Source organism: Ornithorhynchus anatinus, chromosome 17 (genome assembly GCF_004115215.2).
Source record: "Ornithorhynchus anatinus isolate Pmale09 chromosome 17, mOrnAna1.pri.v4, whole genome shotgun sequence".
NCBI lineage: Eukaryota > Metazoa > Chordata > Mammalia > Monotremata > Ornithorhynchidae > Ornithorhynchus > Ornithorhynchus anatinus.
Genome location: NC_041744.1, coordinates 3,663,157 through 3,677,345, shown reverse-complemented (window position 1 = coordinate 3,677,345; position 14,189 = coordinate 3,663,157). Strand labels below are relative to the sequence as shown.

The window sequence follows — 14,189 nt, the reverse complement described above, 5'->3', positions numbered from 1 at the left end:
AAAATGCTTAAACCCTGTCTTTTCCCCCAACCCCCAAAATAGGGCACAGATTCACCCTGATGAGTCTGACCTGCAGGCATTTTTTATTGGAGACAGGATCCCAGGCTGTGGGGGGGCTTGTGGTTTAGGGATTCACACCACCCCCCCCCCCCCACTTTGAAGATTAACACCTCCCTCCTATCTTCTGGATAGAAACAAGGTTTTTTGAGTTTGGTGCTTTTTTATAGCTGGGTTAAGTGCATCCCCTGGTTGGGAAGGGGTGGCAGTGCTTCTCCAAGGCAGCTCTGAGCAAGTAGAGACTAGGCTGCAGCCTCCCTGACTTCATTCGGATGCAGGCCAGGGGTGGGCTATGGCCCTCACAGTGAATTGTGGGCTGGGGGTGGGTGTCAGTGCCCCCCCTCAGCCTCTTCTCCCTTCCATCCCTCCTCCCCTGGTTCATGGCAGTGACCCAAGCTGGTTCTCTGCTCTCCCCAGCCCCACCTCTGGGGCCAGAGTGAGAGGCAGTGGTCCCTGCCCTGGCTACTCTGATAAACTGGGGCTCCTGCCACCCTCAGGAATAAGGACTTGGGGGTGGGGGAGGGAATCAGGTCCACCCTCCTTGGCTCCAGCTCACAATACTTCATCTCTGGCCCGACCTCCAACCTCTTGAGGTTTGGCCAACAACAAGGGATTCCAAAGGAGTGAGACAGATCTGGTTGAGCAGGGGCCCAGGGTGGGCCACAGGTACATAGTGCCTCTGACTGCTAACAGACCTGGAAGGAGGCAAGCTGGGACAGGCGTGAAACCTGGCCACCCCCTGGGTGCCCCAGAGGTGAGGTGGGCTGGGACCCTCACCCTTCCTCCAGCACTTGGCCACCGAGGGCGCAGCCTCACGTCTGAGCGAGGGGTGGGGGCTCCAGCTCCTTCCTCCCCAGCCCCCCTGGGTCCGTGGGGCCTTCTCCATCTCCACTCCCCGGCGGCCCCTCCCCAAATTCGAGGATGGTGGGCAGGTGGCCCTGTTGGGGACAGCGCTTGCGGAGGGCGAGCAGGAAGGGTTGGGGCAGGGAGAAGATGTCCACGTTGTTGCCCAGGTCGATCCAGGTGACACAGGGGAAGGCGGCGGGGTCCTTGAGGGCATCGGTCAGGTGGCGGAGGGCGGCCCTAGTCAGCCGGTTGCCCGGGAGGGCCAGCGTGGCCAGGCGGGGCAGGGCGGCCAGGGCCGGCAGCAGCCGCTGCAGCGAGGCATCAGTCAGGTCAGTGAAGCCCAGCTCCAGGCTGACCACGTGGGCGGCACAGCGCTGCAGGTAGCTTGCCAGCCTGTCCAGCTCCCGGCAGCTCAGCGCGATCCCCGACAGGTCCACTGTGTTATCCGGGGGTGGCCCCGACAGTACTGCCTTTAGCCTGCAGGAGAGAGGGTGGGTTTGGCCCAGAAAGACAAGCAGCCTAGTTAACTTAGTTAAAATAATAATTATGGTATTTTCTAAGCACTATGTGCCAAGCCCTGGGGTAGGTACAAGGTAATCAGGTTGTCCCATGTGGGGGTCACAATTTTAATCCCCATCTTACAGAGGAGGTAACTGAAGCACAGAAAAGTTAAAGGTCACACTGCGGAGATGTGGCGGGGCCAGGATTAGAACCCACATCCTCTGACTGCTCTTTCTGGAGTGTGGAGGGGGATGGGTGGTGCAATAAGCATATTCCCTTACCACAGTTTACAGTCTAGAAGAAGGGGCTGAGGCAGATATTAATATAAGTAACTGGGGAGGATTGCAGGCTGACCACAATAGGGCAGCCACTGACAAGGCGGGCTCTCTAGTGGGAGACCAGAAAAGAGGAAAGGATGGGTGTGACTGTCTGCTCTTCCACAAACCTACCATCAGCGAACACCAGCCAGCAGCCCCCTGCTTACTGTGAAAGGGTAAATGGCGGAAGGGTTTCTATGTCCTGACATAGCTAGAAAACGTGTTAATGGAGGCAGCATGGCCTAGTGAAAAGGCCAGAGACCTGGGTTCCAGTCCTGTTCCTGCCCCTTGCCCAGGCAAGTCACTAAACGTGTTTGGGTCTCAAGGTCTTCCTCTGCCAAGTGCAGGGACAGCTAAAACATAGCAACATCTGACCATCTCTGTCCCGAAGGGGGAGAAAAGGTGTTAGAATCTGCATTTTATTGGTTTTGCCCAGATGACTTGGATGACTCTTCCAGGGCAGGACTAGAACCCAGGTTGCCCAAATCCCAGTTAATAAATAGTCTTTACTGAGCACTTAGTGCAGAGCACTGAACTAAGTAAGCACTTGGGAAGAGTGCAATAAAACAGAATTAGCAGACATGTTCTCTGTTCATAATGAGTTCATAGCCTGCTCTTTTCCACTTGCCAATGCTTAGACACCCGTTCTCCATTCTTATTAGAGGGGTGGGGCCATTCTGCAACAGACCTCTGAGATTGAGCGTTGCTGAGCCCTTTGGCCCACAGCAATAGGCACTTAACAAATGCCTTTTAAGTTATTGCCTTAAGTATGGGAGTCAGTTATGGAGTCCTCAGTTCTTAGGGAGAAAAAGCCAAAAAGAGCTCTGGCTGAAGGAAGTTGAAGATCCCTGCCAGCCTAATTGCAGGTATTCAGGTTCCTCTGTAACCACCTGGGCCAGTGACTCGCTGCAAACTAGGACTAATTCAGGCCAATAAGCCCTGAGGACTGTAACCCCGGCCTCTAGATTGTAAACTGGGCAGGGAATTTGACTGCCAACTCTGTTGTACTCACCATAGGGCTTGGTATAGTGTTCTGCACACAGTAAACAAATACCACTAATTATAGACCTTGATCTGACTGGCTGGGCAACATTCACTCCACATCTGGCTCAAGAACATCCAGTGGTTACTTATTCTGCATCAAACAGAAACCCCTTACCTTCAGGTTTAAAACATGCTAGAGCCAGGGCCTGGGAGTCAACCTGGATACTAATCCCGGCTCTGCCACTTGTATGCCGTGTGACTTTGGACAAGTCAGTTCACTGCTCTGGGCCTCAGTTACTTCATCTGGAAAATGGGAATTAAGACTGAGCCCCATGTGGGACAGGGACTGTCCAACCTGATTTACTTGTATCTACCCCAGTCCTTAGAACAATCTAAGTGTTTAATAAACATCATTTTTTAAAAATCAGCTCTCCTCTTCTTACTTTAAACTCGCCGATTTCCTTCACCCCAGCCCACACACTTCACTCTTTTAATGCCAACCTACTCACTGTACTTCATTCTCATTTGTTTAGCTGCCACACCTTTGCCCACATCCTCTGGCCTGGTGCTCTCCCTTTCTGAACTCCCATCTCCAAGAGGCTTTCCCCAATTTACAGCCTCATTCCCTTCTCCATCTTCGATGCACTTGGGATCTTTACCCTTTAAGCACTTCACCCCCGTATTCCTTATGTCCCTATTGGTAATTTATTCATTTATTTTGTCTGTCTCCCACTCCTGTAAACTGTAAACCCCTGGTGGGTTAGGAATGTGCCTGCCAACTTTGTTAGACTCCTGAGGGCTTAGGTCAGTGCTATGCTCACAGTAAGTGCTCAATAAGTACCACTGATTGGTCCTAAGGAGGCTCTCAGTCACTCCCAAAGTGTTGAGACTCAGGAGGAGGGCCGGGGCTGAGGACAGAATCGAAGGGACACAGTCCTTATAGCCTGCACCCACTGATGGGGTGGGAAGGCAAGGATCTATCTGATTAATTAATTATGGTATTTGTTAAGTGCTTACTATGTGCAGAGCACTGTTCTAAGCACTGGGGTAGATACATGGTAATCAGATTGTCCCACGTCCCAGATTAATCCCCATTTTTACAGTTGAGGTAACAGGCTCAGAGAAGTTAAGTGACTTGCCCAAAGTCACACAGCTGACAAGCGGCGAAGCCAGGATTAGAACCCACGGCCTCTGACTCCCAAGCCCAGGCTCTTTCCACTAAGCCACGCTGCTTCTCTAATGAAGAATCTGATGAGGAAGCCGAGACCCCGAGAGGTTGAGCCATTCCAAGTTCCCTTGCTCTTTGCCCTAGACCACAAAAGTCACCCTAATCAAGTTTATCCTGCAGGTGGGTGGGGGCTAGGGGATCAAGCGGCCTGCTACTGAGTGACCTTGGGTAAGTCAATTCACTTCTGGGCCTCAGTTTACCTCCTCCATCAAATGGAGATTCAGTACCATTTCTCCTTCCTACTATGAGTCCTACATGGGACAGGGCCTGTGTCTGATCTAGTTGCATTGTATCTGACCCAGCGCTTTATACAGTGCTGGGCACATGGTAAGCACTTCAAATACCACAATCAACACACTTCCCTGTGACAGTAATTGAGTTAACTGTGAGCTCTTGGGCAGGCCGAGGCCCGCCTCCAGGAGACCTTGGCTCACTGCCCCGTTTTCATGGCTGAAACATGCAAGAGGCTCACGCTCACAGATGGAGTCTCCCTCCACTCACCGTGGGTACTGAGGGCCGGGGTGGGGGGGGCAACCCCCACCCCAGCCCCCTGTGGCACACAGGCACACAAACTGCACGGTCCCCTCCCGATGCAGACTCATAGCTGGGTGCTCTCGCTCCCAGGGCCGGGGGTACAACATCTGTCGTTCCAGGCCAGCAAGGGGACCGGATGGATGCCTGCTCTTCCATGCAACCCACACAGTCAGTGTCTGTCTCTGTCCTCTCTCTCATACAAACACAGTCCCCCCCGGAAAAAGCCTCTAGCTCCTTCTCCCCCTCCCCGCGGCCCACTGCTAGCAAGCAGCTCCAAACCAATCACTTTTCATCCATAAGGAACAGCAGGGGCTGGGGGCTCTGCCCGCTTGGACTCAATAAATGAACTGTGCTGGGGGGAGCCCCCGCTGAGCACCCTAATCGGGCTGTCGGCTAACAACCATTTTGAAATAAGAATGAATGCAAGTTTTCTTGGGGTGCGGTTCGGGAATTGGCGCGTTTAGGGTGAGGAGGGGGCGGCAGCCTACATTCACAGCACAACCCCAGCCAAGCCTGGGGAAAATCGATAAACAAAGCAGAGAATCAATCACCCCTGTGGTTTGGGGAAAAGCCATTTAAAATCCAATCTCCTGAGGGGCCGCTGGCAGACAAAAGCTTTGGCCCCTGCTCCACAGGGAGTAGGCCTGGTAATGATGAAGAACTCTGTGTCCAAGGTGGTGAAAACAAGAGGGGGAGAGAAGGGAGGGGAAGGAAGAGGCGACAGAGACAGGAGAAAGCAGTAACAACAGTATCCCGCCGGTGTGGGGAGACAGGGCAGGGCAAGAGCCCTGTGGGCCTTAGGTCAAGTCACCTCACTTTTCTGGGCCTAGGTCTCCCAGCTGGGCCGGGGGCAGTGAGAGCTGGAACCAGCTGTCTCCCCTGTTCGGGGGCAGTGGGAGCTGGAACCAGCTGTCTCCCCTGTTGTCAAAGGCAGCAGGAGTCCCTCAAGGCTGAGTTCTCGGTCCCCTTCTATTCTCCATCTACACCCGCTCCTTTGGAGTGTATATATCTATAATTCTATTTATCTATTTTGATGCTCTTGATGTCTCTCTACTTGTTTTGTTGTCTGTCTCCCCCTTCTAGGCTATGAGCCCGTTGGTGGGTAGGGATTGTCTCTAACAGTTGCCAAATTGTACTTTCCAAGCGTTTAGTACAGTGCTCTGCACACAGTAAGCGCTCAATAAATACGACTGAATGAATGGAGAACTCAATCACTCCCATAGCTTCAACTACTGTCTCTGTGTGGATGATTCCCAAATCTACATCTCCAGCCCTGCCCTCTCTCTTCCTCTGCAATCTTGTATTTCCTCCTGCCTTCAGGACACCTCTAAGTTTGACACCTCAAACTTAACAAGTCCAAAACAGAACTCCTCATCTTCCCTCCCACCCCGCACAAATCCTGTCCTCCCCGTTTCACAAGTCTGTAACCTTGGCATTATCCTCAACTCATTTCTCATTCAACCCACATATTCAGCGTCACCAAATCCTGTCAGTTCTACCTCGGCATTGCTAAAACCAACTTTTCCTCTCATCCAAACTGCTACTACGCTGATCCGTGCACTTAGCTTACCCTTCCTTGACCTCCGGCATCAGCCTCCTGGCTGACCTCCCGGCCTCCTGTCTCTCCAGTGCTAACTTCGCTCTGCTGCCTGGATTATTTTTCTAAAAACCCTTTCGGGCCATGTTTTCCCACTCCTCAAGAACCTCCATTGTTGCCCATCCACCTCAGCATCCAACAGAAACTCCATTACGGTGGACTTTTAAAGCACTCCATCTGCTACAACCTGGGTCCCGTCTCCCCTCCCTCCCTCCCTCCGGGTCTGTCTGTCTGGGCCCAGGGGCTCCACGGCGGCTGGGCCTCACCCCGCTCTGGAGTGGGGAAGGAGGGAAGCAGAGACCCAAACCCTGTCCCATGGCAAAGGGGGAAAAGTGAAGGAATGGGGGAAGGGGAGGGGGCAGAAGCAGCATGGCTCGGGGCAAGAGTACGGGTTTGGGAGTCAGAGGTTGTGAGTTCTAATCCCAGCTCCGCCACTTGTCAGCTGTGTGACCTTGGGCAAGTCACTTCTCTGTGCCTCAGTGACCTCATCTGTAAAATGGGGATTAAAAGTGTCAGCCCCACATGGAGCAACCTGATTACCCTGTATCTACCCTGGCACTTAGAACGGTGCTTGGCACATAGTAAGCGCTTAACAAATACTGTAATTATTAAGGGGAGAAAAGGCTGGAACTCCAGCTCCCTGACACCCATGAAGTGGAGAGGGAGAAGGGAAAGAGAAGAACTGGGATCTGAAGAAGTGTCACACAGACTGACAGTTGGATGGAAGGGGGCCTACCCAGGCGCAACACAAGAGCGGCTCCTGCCCCCACTCCCCACTTCTGGGGGGCTTCCCATCAATCAGAACAACCGTGAAGGCAGGGGTGGGGCCAGGGGTGGGTTGGGACAAGGGGGGAAGGTTGTAGGTTGTAGGAGCGGGGTTGCCCCGCCAGCTCAACCAGGCTTTTGTTTACCCAAAATGGGATTTCAGCTCCAGAGTTGACAATTTCCTCATTCCAGCCCCAAACTGGATTAAACATAATCACATGGAGCCCTGGCCTACCCTGGCCTGGCCTACCCTGCCCACTGCCGGGGTCCCTGGGGGTTGGGGACAGACTGACACAGAGACAGAGAGCGCAGGCCCCTGGGGGCACCCCCTCCAACCCCCATCAATGACTGGGAGACCCGGGGGGTGGCTGCAGCCTGCTTCTTTACCCTGTTCCCAGCTGGCAAGGCAGCTAGTTACCCAGTGGCACCCAAAGGTCTCGTTCTAGGGGTCCCAAGGCCTGCCTGCAGCCAGGAACCTTCCCACTTCTGTCCCCTCCTTCCTCCTCTCAGACTTCCCCCAACAATGCACTCTATGCTTCCTCTCTTCTAAAGCAGAAAAGGCTCCACACCAGACGGAGCAGGGAGCCAACGCTTCCAGGACCTAATTCCGATCTGGCGAGTGGAAAGGCTGAATTAGAATCACGTCCACCAGCGCCCGGCGCCCTTCAGATTTAACAGAATTTTCTGGACAGGGACTCAGCTGCTTTAAGCTCTAGTGCTAATGCATGCTCCCCGGCCACTTCTTTCCTCCACACTTTCCCTTCCTCCTCTCCCTTCTCTCTATCACCCCCCGTTCCCTTCTCTCTTTTTCCCCCATTTACCTACCCCAGTGCTTAGTATAGGTATAGCAATAATAATTATGGTATTTGTTAAGCGCTTACTATGTGCTTACTCTATGTACTATGTGTACCAAATACCACCATTATTATTGTTATTATCTCTCACGGGGCTCACAGTCTAAGTGGGAGGGAGAACAGGTAATGAATCCCCATTTTTCTGATGAGGAAACTGAGGCACAGAGAAGTGAAGTGACTTGCCCAAGGTCACAAAGCAGACAAGTGGCAGAGATGGGCACTTAGAACTCAAGTCCTCTGACTCCCAGGCCCATGCTGGGTCTACTAGGCCACACTGTTCCCTCTCCCTTTCTTTCATCCCGGCCTCTTCCCTCCCTCCGTTTCTCCATAAAACAGGGATAAAATAAATGTTCTCCCCCCGCCGTTTAGACTGTGAGCCCGTCAGTGGGCAGGGATTGTCTCTATCTGTTGCCGAATTGTACATTCCAAGAGCTTAATACAGTACTCTGCACATAGTAAGCGCTCAATAAATACGACTGAATGAATGCAGGGATCGGGTCTGACCTGATTGTCCTGTATCTTCCCCACCACAGAATAAGTGCTTCCCCAAAAAACCACAATCATCATTAGTATTATTCGTATCATGCACGTAGTAGACTAGGCTCCTTGAGGGCAAGGATCATGCCCACAACCTCTACTGTATTTTCCCAAGTGCTCAGCGTTCAGTAGACTGTCAGCCCTCCGAGAGCAGGGTCACGTCTACTACCTCTATCGTACTGTCCTCTCCCAGTGCTCAGTACAGTGCCTAGGTACAGTATCCGCCCCCGGCAGGGCCCCGACAAATCCTACTGCCTGATTGATCCCACCCCATGTAGCTCCCCCTAGGAGTCCCGGGGGACAAGCAGGGGGTTCCCTGCCCCCCAGGGACCCTTTCCCAAGCCGGGGAAAAGACACCATTCCCCTCCTCCGGTGCACCGATGATACCGCCCGGAGCTCCACCCATCAGGGGGTCTGGCAGCTCTCCCTCCGCCCCCGGCAAGACTCTCTGAGGGTCCCCAGGGGTGGAGAGACGTGGGGAGCACCAGGACGGGGGTGGAGGGATGGGTGCCTTTGGGCCTCGGCATCCCCCACCGACCCCGCCGGCCCCTGTGTGACCTCGCCAGAGGCTGCGTGGTGGCAGCGGCCAGTTAGAGCAGAGACCTTCCTGCTCCCTCCCAGATGTCAGAGCCGGGCTCTGGCGTCCTCCGCCGGGCCTGGTGGCCAAAACTGCCTACCCCGCGTGGGGAGGGAGGTCGGTGGGCGAGCAGGCGGCTCTCGCTGGCTACCTAACTACCAGGGGCCTCGGCTTTGAGGTCGGCAGCCGCCAGCTCCCGCTCTGGGCCTCAACAACTCTCCTGGAGCCCCACCAGGCCGCCTCCCCAAGCTGCTGGTCGGCGGGAGGCCAGAGGCCGGGGCTGGACACAGCCTCCATGCCGCCTCTGCTGCCCGTCGGTGACTGACCACCATCCTCCCTACCCACCAGAGTGCACAGGGTTGGGGAGGGGTGTGGGGGAGCAAAGGGCAGCCTGGGGCCTGACCTGAGGGAAGGAGGCGGGGAGGAGGAGAATTGCGGGGAGAAGAGGGGGGCCACCGGCTATACAAGAGGCCCAGCGTTCCCCTCACCACCCACATCAGCAGCAATCTCACAATACCCAGCACTGAGTTTGAGGGCAGAAAGGCAGAGGGAGGGTCTCGGCGACTCACCAGGCCTGGGGCTTCCTCTTGCTGAGTCCGGGCCGCCGGCAGTGCTGGGAGTGCGGGCTCAGGTGGTAGGTCAGCTGCCGGCACAGCTTCTCCACGTGGCCCAGAGAGGCTCCATCCTGCAGTGGGGGGAGGGGAAACCCCAAAGGGCACGGTTAGGGCAGGACTGGAGGGGGAAGAGGGGAGGGGGAGGGGCAGCCACATTCTCCCTCCCCCAACACCACCGACCCCAACCCTCTTATCCAGTGGGGCATCCCGCCCTACCCACTTAACACCAAAATCATCAGGAAGGGTGATAGGAGTAGTAGTGGGAGAAGCAACGTGTGTAGTGGATAGAGCACAGGCCTGGGAGTCAGAAGGTCATGGGTTCTAATCCCCTTTCCACCACTTGTCTGCTGTGTGACACTGGGCAAGTCACTTCACTTCTCTGGGCCTTAGTTGCCTCATCTGCAAAATGGGGATTGAGACTGTGAGCTTCATATGGGACAGGGATTGGGTCCAACCCGATTTGCATGTATCTGCCCTGGCACTTAGTACAGTGTCTGGCACATAGTAACTGCTTAACAAATATAATTATTTCCAGTAGTAGTAGTAGAAGATAGGATCCTGGCCCTCACCGAGGTCATGGTCTAGCCTCCTCTCAGAAACAAGACATGATTCCACTCTCACCCTCTCTTCCCTGATCTGTGTTCAGGGATGTCCCTCCCCCCGGTCCCTCAACTCCTTGATGTATGGCTCTGGACTCCCCGAAGACCCCCCCCCCCCCATCCACCCAGCTGGGGCCTTGCTTTGACAGAGGAGAAACCAAATTATATTTATTGAGCGCTAGCTGGGGACCACGTGCTATATTCTAAACGTTTGGGCAAGTACAACAGCAGCAGAGGGGAGTGTCTGTTTTACCCAGGGGGTGATGGACACCGCCCCACTTGGGTTTCTAAAGCTCTGAAGGGCCGAGTGGGATTTGGGAGGGAGGACCGGGAGCCAGATTTTCTCTCTCGCCGGGATTTGTGGAGTCTCCTATTCGGCAGACAATGCGGTGCCCTTTCTCACCCATGCTCCTACATGGGAGATTTGAGGTTTGGATAAAGCTTCCTCTGTCTCTCCACTGTCTCTCTGCCCACCCCCCAACCAGAAAGACTCTAAGCTTTGATCTCTGTGATTGGGAGCCTGTCTGTGTGTCATCCGCCTGTGTGTCTGTCCATCTGTCCGTCCCCTCCTCCCCCAGTGTGCAGGCACCCCCTGCCCCGATCATCCACATTCCCTGCTCTAAGATCAGGCCAAATCTCACTCCTGACTCAGTTTCCCCATCTGCAAACAGTGTGGCCTAGTAGCTAAAGCACAGACCTATAAGTCAGAAGGACCTGGGCTCTAGTTCTGGCTCTGCCACTTGTTTACTCTGTGACCTCGGGCAAATCATTTCTCTGGGCCTTAGTTCCTTCATCTGTAAAATGGGGATTAAAACTATGAGCCCCATGTGGGACAGGGACTGTGTCCAACCCGATTTTCTTGTATTTCTCCCCAGTGCTTAATACAGTGCCTGGCATACAGCAAGCACTTAACAAATACCATTATTATTATTATTGCAGGATAATCAGATCACATAGTGTCCCTTTCCCACATGGGCCTAAGTGGGATGGAGAACAGGTATTGAATGCCCATTTTGCAAACGACAAAACTGAGCCCCAGAAAAGTTAAATGAATTGCTCTAGACCACATGAAGGCGAGTGGCCGAGCTAGAATTAGAACCCACCTCCCAGGCCCTTGCACTTCCTACTGGGCCACACTGCTTCTCTACCTAACTCTAGACACAGACATGATCCCTGCCCTCAAGAAGCTTACAATCTAGTGGAGGGGGGGAAGGGAGAATGGGACAGGAACTCCGATTAGGTAATCAGTCCCCCAGAACAGGGGAGGGGGGAGGAGCTGTGAAGCCCACAAAGGAAAAAAGAAGGAATTCCAGCAGGGCCCCCCCACCCCCAACCCTGCCCAGTCTCCTCCTCCCTGTGGGCTAGGCGGTCTGGCCAATGCCGCCGGGTAGGGGAGGGAAAGGTGTACGTGGGAGCCCTGCCCACTGGGGAGTTTGGGCAGCGAGAGCGTGGGGTTTCTAAGAGCGGCTCCATCAACAATGCTGCCCTTTCTCCCCCCACCTCCACCCTGGGAGCTGCCAGTGGTCTGGTCCGGCATTCCCACCCCTCCCCGCAGCCAGCTGCCTCCGGCTAGTCGGAATCTCTCTGTGGGGGCAGCATGGGCATGGGCAGGGGCCATTCTTCCACGCCCAGTCGCCAGGGTCCGCTCAGGACAGGGCCGAACCCAGAAGAGGGAGGGGGTGCAGCTAACGGCAAAGAGCCCAGGACTGCAGTCAGGAGACTCCGGTTCTAATCCCATCTTGGCCACTGGTTGCTGTGTCACCTTGGGTCAGTCTCAACCTCTCTGAGCATCAGGTTCCGCATTGTCTAATGGGACTCAGAGACCTGTTCTCCCTACCTCACGGATTGGGAGCCTCGTGGGGGACAGCCGGGATTTATCTGATTACCCTGCATTCACTCCAACACTTAGCATGGAGAGCACAGTAAGTGCTTAATAAATACCATAACTAATAATAACAATAATGATAATTCTGGTATTTGTTAAATGCTTACTGTGGGCCAGGCACGTACTAAGCACTGAGGTGGATACAAGTAAATCGGGTTGGACCCAGTCCTTGTCCCGCATGGGGCTCACAGTCTTAACCCCCATTTAATAGATGAGAAAACTGAGGCACAGAGAAGGTCATACAGCAGACAAATGGCAGAGCCAGGATTAAAACTCACAACCTTCTGACTCCCAGGCCTGAGCTCTAAGCACTATGCCATGCTGCTTCCCGTCAACCTGATCTGTAGGCAACTGTCTGCTTTGTTCTGATCGGGGACACTGCTCCCCAAGAAATGAATGAACGCTGAGAACTTGAGAGCTGGAGAGGGGAGAGTCAGGGGTGTGGGATGGTCCATGCTGGGTCACTGAGGGAGAGACAGGGATGGCAAAGGGAAAGTCAGGGGTATGGGGCAGTCTATCCTTGACAGTGAGGGTGAGCGTCCAGTGCATGGTTCCTTCTAGCCTCCTGTTGCCACTGCAGACAATATCCTAGGCTGGGTGGACTGGGGACTGACCCTGGGGATGGCCCTGAGCCTCATCTTATTTCCCCGCCCGCCTGGAAAATGTTTTCCTCTAGCCTCAAGGCTCCTGATATTGGCCCATCCCCACCTGCCCTACCATCTCCCAGCAACTCCCTCGGTGGGGTCAACACAGAACTCACCCCCCACCCCCGGGGGTCACCCCCAGTTAGGGCCCAGGACTGACCCAATGAATAGGGCTTCTGTCCATGCCCCCAAGTACCCCACCCCCTTCAGCTGTAGAGGGTGTTGAGGAGGGAGGGTAGGGGAAGTAACTGCTTCCCACCCTCCCTCTCTCCCTCCCCCAGGACCTTTTCCCTTCATTTGCATCTCCATTTGCATAAATCTACATAAGCAGTGAATCAGCGGATTCGTGAATTAGAAAAACACTGCATCGTGTGCTTGGCACAGTCGCCTCTTCTGGTTGGTTTTTTTCCTTCTTGTTTCTTTTCTTCACTGCCTCTCCCACTTACTCTTTCTTTAGCGTCCTCCCTGAGGCCCAAGGCTCTCCCAAGTACCAGTGTCTTCTTCCTCCTCCTCCTCCCCGTACCCCAGCTCCTGGAGGAGAGCATTTTTCTGCACTTCGGTACTCCTGAGCAACAAGGGGAGAACCCCAAAGGAGAGGGTGTCAGGAGGTTGCCCCAAGGCAATCTAAGTCCTAAGGAAGTGAGTTGACTTCCCACTGGTGGTGTTCCACTGTCATTCCTCCCATCTGCAGTTGGGCCATTCATCTCTGCTGAGTCACCTAAGGGGACAGACAGGTCCCCAATGTGGATTCAGCCAGCCTGATAGACACCCGCATGGCCACTCTGCTCGAGGCCCCTGCTGTCCGATGCCATCGCCCGACCATCCCCCTTCCCTGTCCCTGGATGGAGAGGCAAGTCTCTCAGAAGGGAAGTCATGGAATGCTCCGCCTACTTCCTGCGACTCGGCCCAGCTCCCCCCCAGGGTGATCCGAGGTGGTCCTGGGCGGCCCTGGGCCCTGGCCAGCAGGGGACAGAGAAAAAACTCTGCTGGCCAGTGAAAAAGAGCGAGTAAAGATGAGCAGAGGGAGCTGGGGGTGGCAGGGATCAGGATGGAGGCAGGGGCATGGACAGGATGGCCTCTAGGTCACTGCCTTGGGAGGTGGCATCTCAGGAGGAAAGTTGAGAGTTTGGGAGGAGGAAGCCTTGTCTGCGTTAGGGGGCAGGGGAGGAAACGGGAGTCTTGAGAAAGACCAATGTGAGCTAACCACTGCCGGCTCCGGCCTTTCTCCTTCTCCTCATTCCCCACTCCCTGCTCCCGGGCAGCCAGAGCCAATGGGCCACTGGCCCAGCGTGGAGCCCTTGAACCAGAGTCTCTGCCTGTCCACCCCTGTGTCCCACCCCAGCCAGGTCAGAGGAGTCCAGCTCCCCAGCAGCTCCAAAGCTCAGAACGGAAGCGGCGGTTGGCAAGAAGCCAGAGGAAGCCTCCAGCCTGGAGCCATCTCTCCCAGGACCCCACGGGCTTCCTCCTGATGGGGAGGGGGCCTCCCCTGAGTCCATGGCGGTTGGGGGGAGGCAGGGGCACAAGAGAGGGCCTCAGGCTACCAGGACTAACCTGCTCCAAGGATGGGGGAGGGGAGAACCAGCCCCTCCCTCCCTGAGAGGCCCAGGGCCACTAGTCCAGGCTGGAGCCCAGCCTGGGATAAGGAATGGT

At 54.9% G+C, this 14,189-nt stretch overlaps 1 protein-coding gene across 1 annotated transcript in view; it reads right to left on the bottom strand.

The window, feature by feature from the left end:
* Positions 1-60: 60 nt before the first annotated feature.
* The window catches only part of LRRC75A (leucine rich repeat containing 75A), a 29,841-nt gene continuing 15,712 nt past the window's right edge, over positions 61-14,189 (bottom strand). The window contains exons 3-4 of the mRNA XM_029081790.2: positions 9,367-9,482; positions 61-1,380 (exon numbers count right to left, since the gene is read on the bottom strand). Of these exons, the coding sequence (XP_028937623.1) occupies positions 870-1,380; positions 9,367-9,482 (627 nt within the window). The 3' untranslated portion in view covers positions 61-869. The remainder of the gene's footprint in view (positions 1,381-9,366; positions 9,483-14,189) is intronic.